General features: G+C 39.7%; 1 protein-coding gene across 1 annotated transcript; it reads left to right on the top strand.

The window, feature by feature from the left end:
- The first annotated feature begins 2,780 nt into the window (after window positions 1-2,780).
- On the top strand, window positions 2,781-13,645 carry LOC133964770 (meprin A subunit beta-like). Its single transcript, XM_062399010.1, has 11 exons — window positions 2,781-2,834; window positions 3,407-3,491; window positions 3,802-3,919; window positions 4,777-4,952; window positions 5,212-5,430; window positions 11,021-11,188; window positions 11,333-11,563; window positions 11,644-12,087; window positions 12,189-12,362; window positions 12,491-12,596; window positions 13,162-13,645. Exons 1-11 carry the CDS (start codon window positions 2,781-2,783, stop codon window positions 13,238-13,240), a joined length of 1,854 nt encoding a protein of 617 aa, XP_062254994.1. The 3' UTR covers window positions 13,241-13,645.
- The last annotated feature ends 1,144 nt before the right edge of the window (window positions 13,646-14,789 follow it).

The raw sequence follows: 14,789 nt of genomic DNA, 5'->3' as shown, positions 1-14,789 counted from the left end.
TTACATGTTTCTCTCTTATAAAAATAACATTGATATCATTGTAATGGGTTCATCGCATCCTGCTGGAGGCGGAAGAGCAACTCATAAAAGATCAAGTTCATCTTGAAACAGCTTTGCTCTCACAGAAGCCTGACTAACAAGTTACGGGACATTGTGTTCTCAGCTCTCCTAACCCCCAAGGGCAACTACACATTCTTCCAGTGTAAGGTTTTACCAGGTATACATTTCAGATCATGATGTGAGCAGGCAAACTTTTAATCATTTGCGCTGAACAAATGTTATAAATCCAGCAGAAAGTTATGGTTCTGAAGGTATTTCTACATTCTGACCAGTATAATGCAAAGCAGAAGTGTATTTTTTTTTTTTGTGTGTGTCATTTCAGAACATTGACACATTGCACGAAGATTGCTGAGAATGTTGCAAGAGATTTACGGGAATTACAATTTCTTTTTACAAGCAGGAGATGTTTTATGAAGATTCTTTCACAGTCTAGCACTATTTTTGAAATGTGGCTGCTTTGGTTTGAAAGGGGCTTAAACCTTTCACTGTTCTCAACAGTCTCAACCACTTATTACCTGTCATACTGACATTTACCGTCTTGTATCACACCCTAGCTTTCTGGCAAACAAGCTAATTAATCCTGGGTCCAACATTTGTTTTGCAACAGAATAATTATCAGCCTGTAGTTGAGCAGAATAAACTGATAGATACAAAACAGGGTCAACTGGTGAAGGAACTTGTGACAAAAGTGCAACTAGTGAAATTTGTAAATCACAGAAGACATTTAAGAATTCACTAAGAATCGTCAATTAAGGGAGATAGAAAAAATATTTTAGAACTGACAGTTTTGACACATCAAATTTATTTCTCACTGTATTTGGGATCATGTATATCCGCATAATTGTCTTGCTGAGCATATTTCATGTTTCCATGGTAAGAACATTCATATTTATTTCATATTTGTCTTTGAATTTACTGCAGTTTGATTTTCACGTGACTTCGACTCTCTTTATTTCTTATTTCAGGAGCACCCAGTAATAGGTGAGACTGTTTATGTAATGAAATGAGTCTAAAATGTTTTATATTGTAATTGATATTTAACAAACTTCAGAACAGCCGCTACAGGCTTGAGTAGGTAAGTCACCTGTGAAGACCATCATCATTTACCTCTGAACCAGCGTGGAGAAATGCGCTTCCTGTGTGAACAGTCAGGCGGCTGCCCGCACGAGAATTTGCACCTCCACCGCAGGGTGTGTCCCTGACGCACACCCTGCGGTGTTAGACTGTAGTTAGAGTCAAAGATGAATCAAAGAAGGATTAAATTATCAGGTGCACAATTCAAAAAGCGCTGCACAGTAGAGGAGGAGCAGAAAGAACTGTAATTTCTCATCTTTGATCAGTGTGTGGGTATTAGGAGGTTAAAGTGAAGCCTCAAGACTCTTTAACTTTAATACATCTAAAAGGAAATCTAAAATCAACTTTGTAACATAGTCTATTCATTTATTGATTCTTGAATTATTTGTAAATAAATGCATTAATGCGTGGGTTTTTTTGCCAATTTTTATTAATTCATAAAATGATTTCTTACCATTTCCTTACCACTTGGGCTCTTCTATGGAACTCAGTGTGTCACTTATAGGGATCATTTCATACTCCCTCCCTTAGCTGTGTTCAGGTTCTGCATGGAATGAATCCAAGGTTTGTCTCAGACAAAATATCTTTCAGTTCATGGACTATTTTTAGAGCAGTTTTTATTGAAAACTAATCTTCAGTTTCCTTGTAAGAAACTTGTGGGACTTGTTTCTCGTAAGAGGTGTCTGCTAATTAAAGCAAATAATTCAGAAAGACACCATGCCACAGCAGCAGGATCACAGCCAGTCTCCCCCCACCACTGAAAGCTTAAGAGCTCCTGCAGTGTCCTGCAGAGTGAATGAACCTGCTGCCTGCGGCGCCTCACTCCCCCTCTGATTCCCAGTGTTTCCCTGCCGGTGCAATCAGCCCGATTGATTAACATGGGTGCGTAAGGAGGCGCACAGCTTTTCGAGGCGCTTTGCGGTGCCTCTGCCTCCGTTGTATCCCCGGGGCTAGAGGACAATGGTGTGACGTTACTGCATTGGTTAAAGTGTGTATTATGTCATGATAAATCAGCCTCATGTGGCGCCCTCTCTGCATTTTGCGCCCTAGGCAACTGCCTATGTCACCTATGCAGTAAATGTTTGATGTAAGTTGTCTGACTGAAATATAATCACTCAGCAAGTTTAATCAATTAAGAGGCAGCTAATGTCGTGCTGCAATGAAAATAATTAAAAAGAGACGAGAGATCAAACCAAAATATCAAAAACTAAGATGTGGTTTAGTGTTAAGTTTAAGTTAAGTTTAACTTTCAGTGTAAGTTGGAAAAACTGACACAAGATATCAACCTGACCTACGTGCAAGTTGCATGACAAACATTTTTGTCTTCATAGCCTTGACACCCAAACAGCAATTAGTGCATGCATGCATTAAATTCCCTGAAAACCTGTTTTGTTTTGCCAGGCGGCCGTCATCTCCTCTTAAAAGCTGGAAGTTGCAGCCCGGAGCCTCTGTACAGCTGAGGGCAGGGTGGCAGCAGGTTAACATCAGTGCCCTTTTCTATCCTATTACAATGCAAATTAAACTAACAATTCACTTACACATATTGTAGCTATATTGCATTACCTTTCAGTATTTTGAAGTTGTTTTCACGGTCTACCATCTTCTCAGTTGTTTGACTTAAGTGTGGTCCAAGAAACACTGCAAGGATGAAAGTCTTCATTTTCCTTGTGCTGGGCTTGGCCGTTTCTTCTGCGGACACAGTAAGACTTTACTCATTGTTCAACTGCTTTACTGTAGAATTGACTTGAAATGCAACTGAAACGTTTCATGTGGACCAGATGCCTGATGTTGTATTTACAAACAAACAGTTGATGAGTTTAAACATTCTCTTTTTTTTCAGGATGAACTAGAAATAATAGACGTTGAGGGTAATTTACATTATTTCTACTATTTTTTTGAAATAATTAAAATTTAATAAGTGACAATTTTCACTTTACAAAGCAGCATCTCACATTTCTCTCTCCCTCTCTCTCTTTGTAGAAGTTGGTCAACCAAAGGACATTACGAAAATAAACAGGGGTAAATTTAAACATCTTCTCGTCATTTAATGAACACTGTTGGGATATTTGTCGACTTGACTTCATGGGGGACAGTGTCGGTAACTACTAGTAGTGATTTTTCTATTGAAATATCAATTATTGTCTCCTGTCTCATCTTAGCATCAAATTTACCTGATGATATTGTGGAGGTGAGTTGAGCATTTTTAACAAAATTATTCTAAGAGTGATAAATGTGTATGTATTCATCTTGTGTGACACTCAAAATATTTCAGGCACCAAACGTCCAAAGGAGCTCCATTAATGATGACGACTATCTTTGGGAATCCCCAGTCCCATATGTTTTGGGAAATGACCTTGGTAAATATAAAATTATCTTGCATGTTAACCCTGAATTTTATGTTATATAGGACTTCACCTACGACATGTGTTCTCTAGATTGATGTTATGAAGTATATAACATGTTTGTACACCAGGTGGTAGCCAGCAGTTTAGTAAGCATCATTAGTGGGAGGCTGTTGCCACATCGTAACCACATATCACTAGAAAGAAAACCAAAAAGAGACTAAGTCTTTCAGAGTAATGCACTTCAGCAAGTGTACCTAAATCTAGATTTATTTCATCATCTCTTGGATTTGACTTGTGACACGATTCCCTTGAACAATGGAAGAGATCAATGCTAAAGGAGTGATCCTGAGGGCCCTCGACGAGTACAGGCTCAAGTCATGCATTGACTTCAGACCAAGGAACGAAGAATACTATTACATCTCCGTCAGAAAGTTAAACGGGTATGTATTATGTTTTTTTCCTGACACTTTTGATAGTCAATAACATAATTTATCATACAAAAATTTTATATAACATTGCTATCTTGAAAACAATATCGCTGTTGACTAACAAAAAACCTGATCTGAAGTAAATGACCTGGAGTTTCCCAGTTTTTGTCAAGGATTCAGAAGAAGGGTTCAGGGGAGCATAGTCCTTAACTACCTGGTAGATTTGCCCTTGTAATGGCTATCCACCTTGGCCTTTAAAACATGCACCTATGGCATCAGCCTATTTACATGCAATGTGGCTATGTCTGCACATATTGTTGATGTGTTCTTGAAATAAAAGTTTGATACTGTGGTACTGACTTTAGACCACTGGTTCTTTAGTCAACCTGTTCTGTCATACGTAAACAACGCCCCTGTCCACATCACCATTCTGACCACCTCATTTAGTGGTGGTCAGAAGCTCCACAGGGAACCTTAAGTAAGCCACCTTACTTAACCTTAAGTAAATCACAAAGACCTTTTCCCGCTTGCTGACAATTAATGAATTAATGATTCATAGGAAATATCACAGAGAGATTAACTGCCTCATATATCAAATTATTATACTAAAACTTCTGTGACTTTGTGACTTGGAAATGGTAATATGTTCATTTATCTAATGCTCTAATCCAAAAGGACAATTCATTATCTAGGATTAATTATATTTGAATATATTAACACTTTGTACTCAGATATCAGTCATTCTATCCCCAGTTAAATCAATTTAGTCTTTAAGGCACTACATTGATTGAATTTAAAATCATGACGGTAGTGTAGTAGTCAATGTATTTGTTTAATTATACAAACTGATAAGTCTTTCTCTCTTTTAGATGCTTCTCATATGTTGGAAGGACATTTAGTGGACAGGAACTCTCCATCGGGAGATTTTGTGATTCAATCGCCACTGTTCAACATGAGTTTCTCCACGCTCTTGGCTTCTTCCATGAACAAAGCCGCTATGACCGAGATGATCATGTAAAGATTCTGTTTGAGAACGTCGAAAAAGGTTTTCTATTTCTTGCATTCTTGCTCTTTATATTCAGTGATTTATCTTAAATATATTACAGTTGTTAAGCTGCATAAGGGTCCTAGTGTATAACAAATGTACTAATCAATGAATTAACTAATCCATGGATCAAATTGTTTTCTCTAATAATGAATTAGTGAGTTCATCTCAACCACCCATGCTGCTCTTTATGTTTTCAATATGATATATTGTTATTAATGAATTTGAAGATTCAATTTGCTTTTTATATGTTATTTAGGTTTTGAGAACAACTTTCAGAAAGTTAATAAGACAGACAGCACGGTTTCGGGACTCCCATATGACTACAACTCAGTGATGCACTATGGCTCTGGAGCATTCTCCAATGGAAACGGGTCTACAATTGTCACCAAAGATCCAAACTTCCAGAATGTGATTGGTCAAAGACTGCAAATGAGTCCAATCGATGTTAAGGAGCTGAACCGCCGCTACAAATGCAGTAAGAGCTTGGTGTTAAAGTTACTACCAGATGTTTTGGGAATGTGTGTTTCAATGACTAAACTCTGTGAAATAATACGCCTAAAATACAAACTCCTCTTTCATCCACAAGAGTACTTGTTGACACTTTTACTTATATCTGAAAATGTAATCATCCTATTTTTATCCTTTTTATCCTTTTTTCTTGAAATATGTTGCAAAACTAAATTATCAATTTGACCATTATCACTTCCCTGGTTGAAGTTTGAAGCAGGTTTTGGCAACTACAATGAAATAAAATGTACTTTTTTCCTTCATTGTGGTTGCTACCTGCCCCACCATAAGCAATTGTTATTCATTTGTATATCAACTATTTCATGGCTGTGACTAGTAATTCTCTTAGTGCTCCACTGGATAAACTGATTGGACCCAAGATAGACAAGACATTTCTGCCAATGTGTATGATAGGATTACGATGCAGATGGAGTGGTGGGGCCACAACACACTCCTGGAGTTTCAGGGGTAAACATTGTTCACTTATAATTCACTTACACATATTGTAGCCAATACGGAAGTGTAAAAAGCTGCAGTTCACTGGGTGGCCACTGGCCGCTACGCCTGGCTTTAAGAGGGCGTCAATGGGAGTCAATCCCCATTGACTCCCATGTTAAAAAAACAGACTTTAGAGCGGATTAAATCTGTTTACAGCATGGTTTTACATTTGGTATTAGTCTCAATCGCAAGGTTCTTCCTTCATGACACCTCTGAGCGGGTTGAATTTTTTTCCTAACTCCCTCGTTTAGGCGATATAGAGGTTTGAAATTATGAGTAATTTCACGTGATGTCACAGTCAGTGCGCCGACTGCAGATCCTAGCCTCTTGCCTGCTCTGGTTCACTTGAGCTAACAGGCGAATCCCCGTCAGTGAACACTACCTGAGACTGTGGAGAGGCTTCAACTTACATATCGAATGAATAAACGGTTTGATGTTACATTACATTACATTTCATTTAGCTGACGCTTTTATCCAAAGCGACTTACAATAAGTGCAATCAAACCCGAGGGTACATACCAAGGATGACAAGAATCAAGAAAGTACAATTTCTACAAAATAAAGCAAAACTACAAAGTGCTATAAGTAAGTGGCATTTAAGTGCTACTAAAGTGTTAGTTTCAAAAGTTTTTTTTTTTTTTTTATTCAAGGTAAAGTCGGAAGAGGTATGTTTTTAGTTTTCGGCGGAAGATGTCTAAACTTTCTGATTACCGGATGTCAATGGGGAGCTCATTCCACCATTTAGGAGCCAGGACGGCAAACAGTCGTGTTTTTGATGAGTGTTTAGCTCGCAGTGAGGTAGCATAGAGCCGATTAGCCGAAGCAGAGCAGAGTGAACGGGGTGGGGTGTAAAGTTTGACCATGTCCTGGATGTAGACTGGACTGGATCCATTCACAGCATGGTATGCAAGTACTAGTGTTTTGAACCGGATGCGAGCAGCCACTGGTTACCAGTGAAGGGAGCGGAGGAGAGTAGTGTGAGTAGTGTGAGTGAATTTAGGTTGGTTAAAAACCAGTCGAGCTGCTGCATTCTGGATGAGTTGCAAAGGTCGGATGTCGGATGTTCCGCATGTTCTCCTGACAGACAAGCTAAAGACGTCTGCGCTCCCGTTTCTCTGGTGAGTAAAGTTTAGTATTTTATTTATTTATGTGTTAGTAGTGATTCGCGGGTACCTGTTCCTGGCTAGCTAGCTTAGCTCCGCTAGCCCGCAGGCAAGATTCCAGCAGTAATGGCGATGCTAAAGGAACCGTACGGGAGTTATTACCGACACACAGTGACATGAACCGACATGAGCTTGTCCACCCAGCAGAGAGAAGTGTTAGAGTTTGATGATGAAGCGAGCCCGGCTCCCCGGCTAGCATTAGCTCACGAGCTAACGCGGCCATAGAGAGACTTCCTATATGGGCATGGTGTGACTATGACGTTTATTTTCGGTCGTAATCCCATTCGACGCACTCAAGGGTATCGTTTCTGACATAGAGGAACCACAACAAATCGCGGGAGTTGTTTTTTTCCAGAGTTTTTGGGACGGTAGACATGGCAGATACCGAAATTAACGTGTAGAAGTACTACAAAAGTGGAATTTTCCTATTCTGTGAGGCGCCGTGGACAATGACCTCCCCCCCCGGAAAAAAAATTTGAGGCGAGCCGCACACACCTAGCCTCCGGCAGCGTGGAGAGGAGGGCGACGGGGCGACTGCTCCCCCAGCCACGGCACATGTCCAGCAGTTTAACCACAAATATCAATGAACATCAGCCAATGATATCGGTGAACGTCAAGTTTAGTAGCGATGTGCAGATGTCGGTAAACGAGGCGAATATCGGCCGATAAATCGGTGCAACACTAGATATTAGATAATTTCCCACTGCACACCTGGCGATCTCTCACGGCACACTGGTTGAAAATTACTGACATAGAGAAACTGAGGCTGATGTCCATCATCTAGCTGAAATGATTATGATCTAATGAACTTTGAAGTAATAAACTTTTATTTTTACCATGTACAAGTCTGTTAAGGAGTTAACCTGGCACATGTATGACTTAACACATCTGTGTATTTGTGTTGAATGTTCCTCTAGGATGTTCAACATGAGACACAACTGGAATCAAACCAGACTGAACACTGAGTTATCACTTCAACACTGACTCCAGGTACAGACCTGTTTTCATTACTTACAAACAATCAAAGCAAAGTATTGCACATAATACATAATGTATTAAATAATATTTGCAATACTTTTTACTGCACATTCATTTTCTTTCTAGTGCACAGTTTAATCCAAAATCCAAAAGCACATTCAAATATAAAAATACATAGTTGAATGTCCACAGAAAATAAGGGTACAAACTATATTTATAAGTAACACTTCCTCTACAATAATGCCATAGTTTTATGTTTCCTATCACTTTATTAGGCACGGACGAGCCTGAAGAACACAGCTGTGCTGACCATGTTCTGTCTCTTATAGCAAAGAAGAAAAATAAAACACTGGATTCTTATCTAAAGTGTATAAAATCAGAAAGTAAAAGATAAACATTGTTCTAATAAGTGTCAATTTTTTAACCAACCATAACGAATATAGAAATTAACTCTATTATCCATGACACTTAGCAATGAGCTAGCTCTAAGTAGTTGCAGGCCGTCTTTAGTTAAGGGAGGAAAACATGAAGTGTTGTGCAGATGAAGCTGGTGAAGGTCGTCCTCGTGTTGACCAGCCTGAAGCTGCCGATCTCCATCATGTTGCTGCTGAGGATATCAGGTACTGCAATGCTTCATCTAATTAAAAGAAGAAACTCACTATCAAATAATGATTTGTGTTGTGTATGTTCTAGCAAAGACTGGTTAATACAGTTTATTATGTGTTCAGCACGTGGAAGCACATCAGATTTCGGACAGAACCGATGTACTTGGCTCTGGGTTTGTACCCTCATGGTGAAATGCACATATTTTAAGTCGCTTTGGATAAAAGTACTGAAAGAAATAAACATTTTACAAATAAATAAATGTCTTTCTACCTCATCTGTAATATTGAAGGTGATAATCTCCCACAGAGCTGTTGATAACAGTCCACGTCGTCTCTCCACTTCCCTCAGTGTGAAAACATAATTATATAATTAATATGTGAACTGATTACAACACTGGTGTGTGGAGATTATAATCATATCTAAACTGTCTAATTCACTCTAAAATTCCATAACAGGCTAAATAAACGAGGTGCGATAGTAATGGTGGATATACCAGCTGTACCAGAATATTTGTGAAACAAGGTTACTTACCTCTAGTTCATGGTAAAGATTGCGACCAGCCTGAGCACCTACAGTGCAGCGATAGCCAGCTAGCACCGGCAGTTAGCATGTCTCAGTTAGCCTAGCGCGGTAGCCTGAGCTAACCAGGAAACGTAGAGCTCTGCTGGCGTCACTCAGCTGTGAGTCTTCACTCACGCTCCTCGTCTTTGCCCATTGATTGGTTAGCCAGGAACTAGTAGGAGTCCGCACCGGCATTATGGCGCCGGGGGAACACCTCCTACTAGCCTCAATCTCACTCTGCAGAAAACAACGGGTGACGTCACGGACCCGCCGTCCATTTATATATTATAGTCTATGGTATGTACGGTAGGGTGACCAGACGTCCTCTTTTTCCCGGACATGTCCTCTTTTCGAGACCTAAAAAATGCGTCCGGCAGGGATTCCAAAAACGTCCGGTATTTTGCCTCATCGCATATTTGTGTTTCTGGGTCTTTCACATAGCCTACTAGTTATTTCGGCCTTCCAAGTTCTGGAAATGGTACCACCCTTACGTTCCACCTTCTTGCGCGAGCTGACTGTAGAGAGAGTATGTCATTGGGCGACCGATCTCAGGGTTGCCAGAGCCACGATAATTATCCTCCAAATATGACTATTTTGAGCCTTTGGAACGTTACTTTGCCATTTCCAATCTGGCAACATTGAGTACCTTGCCGCTTCCACTCCGTGCGCTGTTTACAACGCACCATGGTCATGGTGCGGCATGCTATACACTACACCTCCCCACGCCAACAACCCGCGACGAAGTGTCCTCATTTTTACAAACTCAAATCTGGTCATCCTAATGTACGGGTACCTCAGAACACCGCGCACGAGAGCCAAAGTGCATGCGTGGGGTGCACGTTCCTGTGGCTACGTCCACTAGCTTAGCCACTTCCAGTGGACTTTTAGGCTTAAAACTTGGGGACATTTGAATGACAGCACACCAGCAGTGTTTTCTTCTGTTGTTTTATTAGGTCTGAAGAAGTTGTCACAAAGTTCTTCAGTTGTATTGATTTCGGCTGCAACACTGGACTCAAACCCTTCCCTCACCCTTCCATCAGCTTAATAGTGAATGGAAAAAAAAAAGAGTGAATTTTCATTTTTCAGTGAACCATCCTTTGGGGTCTGACGTTAGTGTCATGCTGTACGAATATGCAGTTACTTGTCAGATTATAACCACAGAACACAGTACATAGCTGTGTATGAGGCAGAGATTGTGAGGCCGAGCGTGTTCCAGGTTCCTAAAGGGGACCTTTATAATCTAATGAAGTGGTTTTCAGATAATCAAACAATGAAAATGAGATCACTTTTGATCTCATCATTTATTACTTGATCTAATCACTTATCTCCCATCAATTTTGTTTGTATAGCAACAAATAACAATGTACATTATCTCAAGGCACTCTACATAGTGAGGTTGAGAAATTAAAACCCAACACTTCCCACAATGAGCCTTTCAATCAACACTTTGGAGGCTAAAAAAACTCCCCTTTAACAGGAAGTAACCTCTGACAGAACCCGAGTCATTGTGAACGGCCATGTTTGGGATGAGTGGAGAAACAAAGGAGAAGAGAGGAGAGTTCGGTGGAAAGGAGGGGAAGCACCAGGAATGGTTGTGAAACCATCATATTTAAGCTCTGCATGTCAGACTGGCTTTAATGATGATGCTGGAGTCAAACATGCAGGATGAGAGGGAGAGAAGACTTGAATACACTTATTCCCCCCAAGTCAGAACATAGTCTTAAATGCTTTGTTCTTCGTTCACCTCAACAGATTCAACCACTGCATTTCACATGTTCTGCAGCTTCTCTAATGGAAACATGTGTGGAATGAACACCTGCTCAAACAGTGACAATGACAGTGGCTGGGAAATGGTAAAACAAGCACAAGGTGGGCCTGAAATGGACCGCTCCACTCTACCCACTGCCAGCAGTAAGAATGGTAAGAGTTCAACATTTTCTAAATCTACATGTTTTTTGTATTCTCTTCTTTCAAGTAGAGCGAACATCTTTCATGAAAGTATTGTAATGTAAACATCATATATATGATTTACTTAAATTATATATTTAATTATTAACATTCTAGGTACAGAAGAAGGTTATTTCATGCATGCTAGCACAGCAAGCGGTGAGGAAGGTAAAACCTCACGGCTGGAGACCAAGATGATGGAGCCAACCAGAGAGTGTCATGTCCAGTGTCTCCAGTTCTATTATTACCACAGTGGGGACGAGTCAGACATATTGAACATCTGGATCAGAGAGTTTGACGATCAATTCGACTCTGAGGGAACCCGCCGCCTCATGGGACAGATCACTGGTAATGACAGTGTGTTATTATCAGTCTCATCTAAATGGTATGCAAGACACTGATGGACTGTGACATTTCCTTCCCTCCAGGTCCTCAAACATCTCACTGGCATATCCATCATATTTCCCTGAATGCCACCAAGCACTTCCAGGTGGAGTTTGAGGCTCGTACAGGAGCAGGGAACTCTTCAGGCGGTTTCTCAATTGATGACATCAATCTGTCCGAGATCGAATGTCCACATGGAACCTTGCAGATAGATAATTATATGGAGAGCAACAACAATAAATCTACAATCTACAGCCCACGGCAGTACACCGTAGACGGCTATGCCTACCGTATAGCAGTGCAGTTTAAGGGATTTTATTTGTCACTGTTTATGCAAATGTTGTCAGGCGAAAATGATGAGAAGCTGCAGTGGCCTTGCTTACAAAGGCAAATTACTCTACGAATGCTGGATCAGACAACAAACTTACAGCTGCACATGTCAGGTGAAATAAGTTTCACCTCTAGCCCAAATGACGTCAACAACTTTGGTAAACTGAAGAAAACGAAGCAGTCACCACCTTAGCATGTGATATGCCAGTGTTTCCTCCCTGGCCATGTATATTTATTCTTCTATCCTTCTTGGAAACAGGTTTAAGTCCATGGGACAATCCTCGTAAGAATGGAACTGAATTTGTTGATGAGAATGATCAGACTGCCTTTGCCGGACCATTGATGGGCTACACAACTTTTGCATATCGTGATCTAATTCAATCCAGAAACTACGTCAAGGGAGACAGTTTGATTATAACCTTCAGCTTCCAAGGCAAGTTGATTTAAATCGTTTTCTCAGCTTGGAATTTTACACCAAACATATTTGAGGCATTTAAATCAATTTAACATTGAGTTGAAGTTTTGTTGCATGCTGTTACTAAAATATTTAATTTTTTCTAGATCTCAATCCCTTGATAAATGAAAGTGCTTTACCATGTCCTGAGCTGGCACCAGTGAAGATTGCACATCCTCCCATGGATCTGGATGGTGGCCCATGTGTACCACGGTAGGACATTGAGTACATTTTCACCACTGAATTATCTCCTCATTTAAACATTTTAAAGAAAGTTTTAAAATATATACTCACAAATGTTACACTTGTTGAACAGTGAACTTGTAAAAGCTTCATTTGATGCTGCTTAGGGACTTACAGAAAGGAGTCTGTCTGGGTCTGTTAAAGGTTCAGTTAGTAGAATTTAGTGACGTCTAGTGGTGACGGGTCACGATGCAGCTGAACACCACTCACTTCAGCTTCCCCTTCCAAACATGAAAGAGAACCTGTGGTAGCCTTCAGTTGTCATAAAAACTCGAACAGTGTTTAGTTTGTCCAGTTTGTACAAAAAAAGGGACAAAAACTTTGTGGCCCCCTCAGAGAGGGACCCGCTCCCAATGTAAATACAAATTACTTTCAATAGATCCCTTTAACCTAAATCGCACAGTGAACCTTTAAGCAAGGAAATTAAATTGTAAAAAAAAACAATTAATATGCTAGCTTCAGCAGCGAATCAATTGTCACTGTTAAATCCAGCACATATTATTTTAATGAATTAATTCTTTTCTTTCTGTTAAAGCATCTTTGGCTTCTCTCCTGCAATGGTGGCTTCTCCTGTCCTCACCCTGCTGCTCGCACTGATGCTTTCAATGCCATGATGGACAGGACCAGCATTTTGCCTTGATTGCTTATTCACAAAAAAGGCTGTACTGGGAGACACTGGTCAGGGATACATAGTTCATTCAGACCAGAGCCTTGCTCTTGTGTCATAAACAAGTGAGAATTGAAGAAATGCCTCCAATAAAACCAAATTACATTGTGTGGTGGGATCGTATACTTAAGTTATTTTTTTATGCAAATTATAATTTATGGATTATTCTTGAAAATATTTTAAGTGGTTTTTGGGATATCATGTAATACTATATTTCTTTAAAGATAAAAATTAGAACATATACACAAATACTATAAGCATACTTTTGAAATACTGATGGATACATGTTATTGATTAAAGATTGTGTCGTTTAAAAATGTCTTTACTTTAATAAAGATGTGGTGGTAATGGAGGCTTGGTCCTGGCTCTTGACTCTTGGGAGGAATTTACCTCTATTTCTGAGCTGGATGTTATTATAATTAAGAAATCCCAACTTAATAAAATACAGATAAGAGAAGTCATCTGCTATGCTATGGGTCATGTTATCAAACTAAATCTATGACAATAATGGCACTCGGGAACACACGTACCTCCGCCAAGGCCGAGCAGTCCCCTTCAATCAAGGCACACCAAATCTCACACAATCATAGATAAACCTTTTTCATCAAGCTCAATAAATTGAGCTTGTTCTTATTTATTTTGCAATATTACCATTTATTTATGATTCAGGATTAATGCAACTGAATAAGCTGTAGATACTGCCTCAAAACTCATTGTTTGCAAAGCTTAATGCATTCACTTACACTTTTGCAATATATATAATATTATAAGCAAACAACCTTTAAATTAGCTGTTGCTCGACTGGTAGACTTTTAGGAAAATTATGAGTTCACCCTTCAATTGACAGAAAAACATAACTCATGGAAATCAGGTCCCCCCCATTTGAATAAGTACTGTTCAGGTCTGATTCACAGAAGCCGCAGCTCCTATCAACGCCACTAATACTACTGTAATTGTTTCAACTGTATTTCACACCTCCTGCACACTTACCTGCTAAGTAATACAAACCTTGTAAATCATCAAAGCTGGCCACAGGTTATCTCACTAACAGAAGTGATTGTTTTCTGCCACAGGGGGGCAGCAGAAACAAGCTGTAAAAATAATCTATTAGTGCTGTAAAGAGCTGATATGGACATGTGAAGATCAGTCGCTTTTTTGTACATTCAGGAGATAAGATTAAAATGAATTTTGAGACATGGTTGAAGCTGTCTGATGAATAGAGGTCCTACTCTATTAACTTTTAGATTTTTGGTCTCTGGCTGTTTGTGCTGAAATGGATGGCAACAGGTGCTATGTCTTCGGTTCACTACTTCCAGAGCACCTCCACACTAAAAGCACAAAAAATATTGATTATAGCAACTTTAAACTTTGGTAATTTGAAGCTTCAGCTTGTGTTATTGGCTGCACTGCCCAATACTGTGTACAAGGAAATTACTTTTTAATCTCTCTTAAAGTCGACAAGTGTGTCACTGCTGCGTAAGTGGACAGTGGACATA

This window comes from Platichthys flesus, chromosome 11 (genome assembly GCF_949316205.1).
Source record: "Platichthys flesus chromosome 11, fPlaFle2.1, whole genome shotgun sequence".
Classification (NCBI taxonomy): domain Eukaryota; kingdom Metazoa; phylum Chordata; class Actinopteri; order Pleuronectiformes; family Pleuronectidae; genus Platichthys; species Platichthys flesus.
Note: the sequence above shows the minus strand (reverse complement) of the source record. Positions and strands in the feature narration are given on the sequence as shown.

Excerpts from the sequence above, each read along its gene's own strand:
- LOC133964770 (XM_062399010.1), top strand. The coding sequence starts at position 2,781 with ATGAAAGTCTTCATTTTCCTTGTGCTGGGCTTGGCCGTTTCTTCTGCG. Across the intron at positions 2,835-3,406 it reads CCGTTTCTTCTGCGGACACA|GCACCAAACGTCCAAAGGAG; the intron begins GTAAGACTTTAC and ends AAAATATTTCAG. Across the intron at positions 12,363-12,490 it reads TATAACCTTCAGCTTCCAAG|ATCTCAATCCCTTGATAAAT; the intron begins GCAAGTTGATTT and ends AATTTTTTCTAG.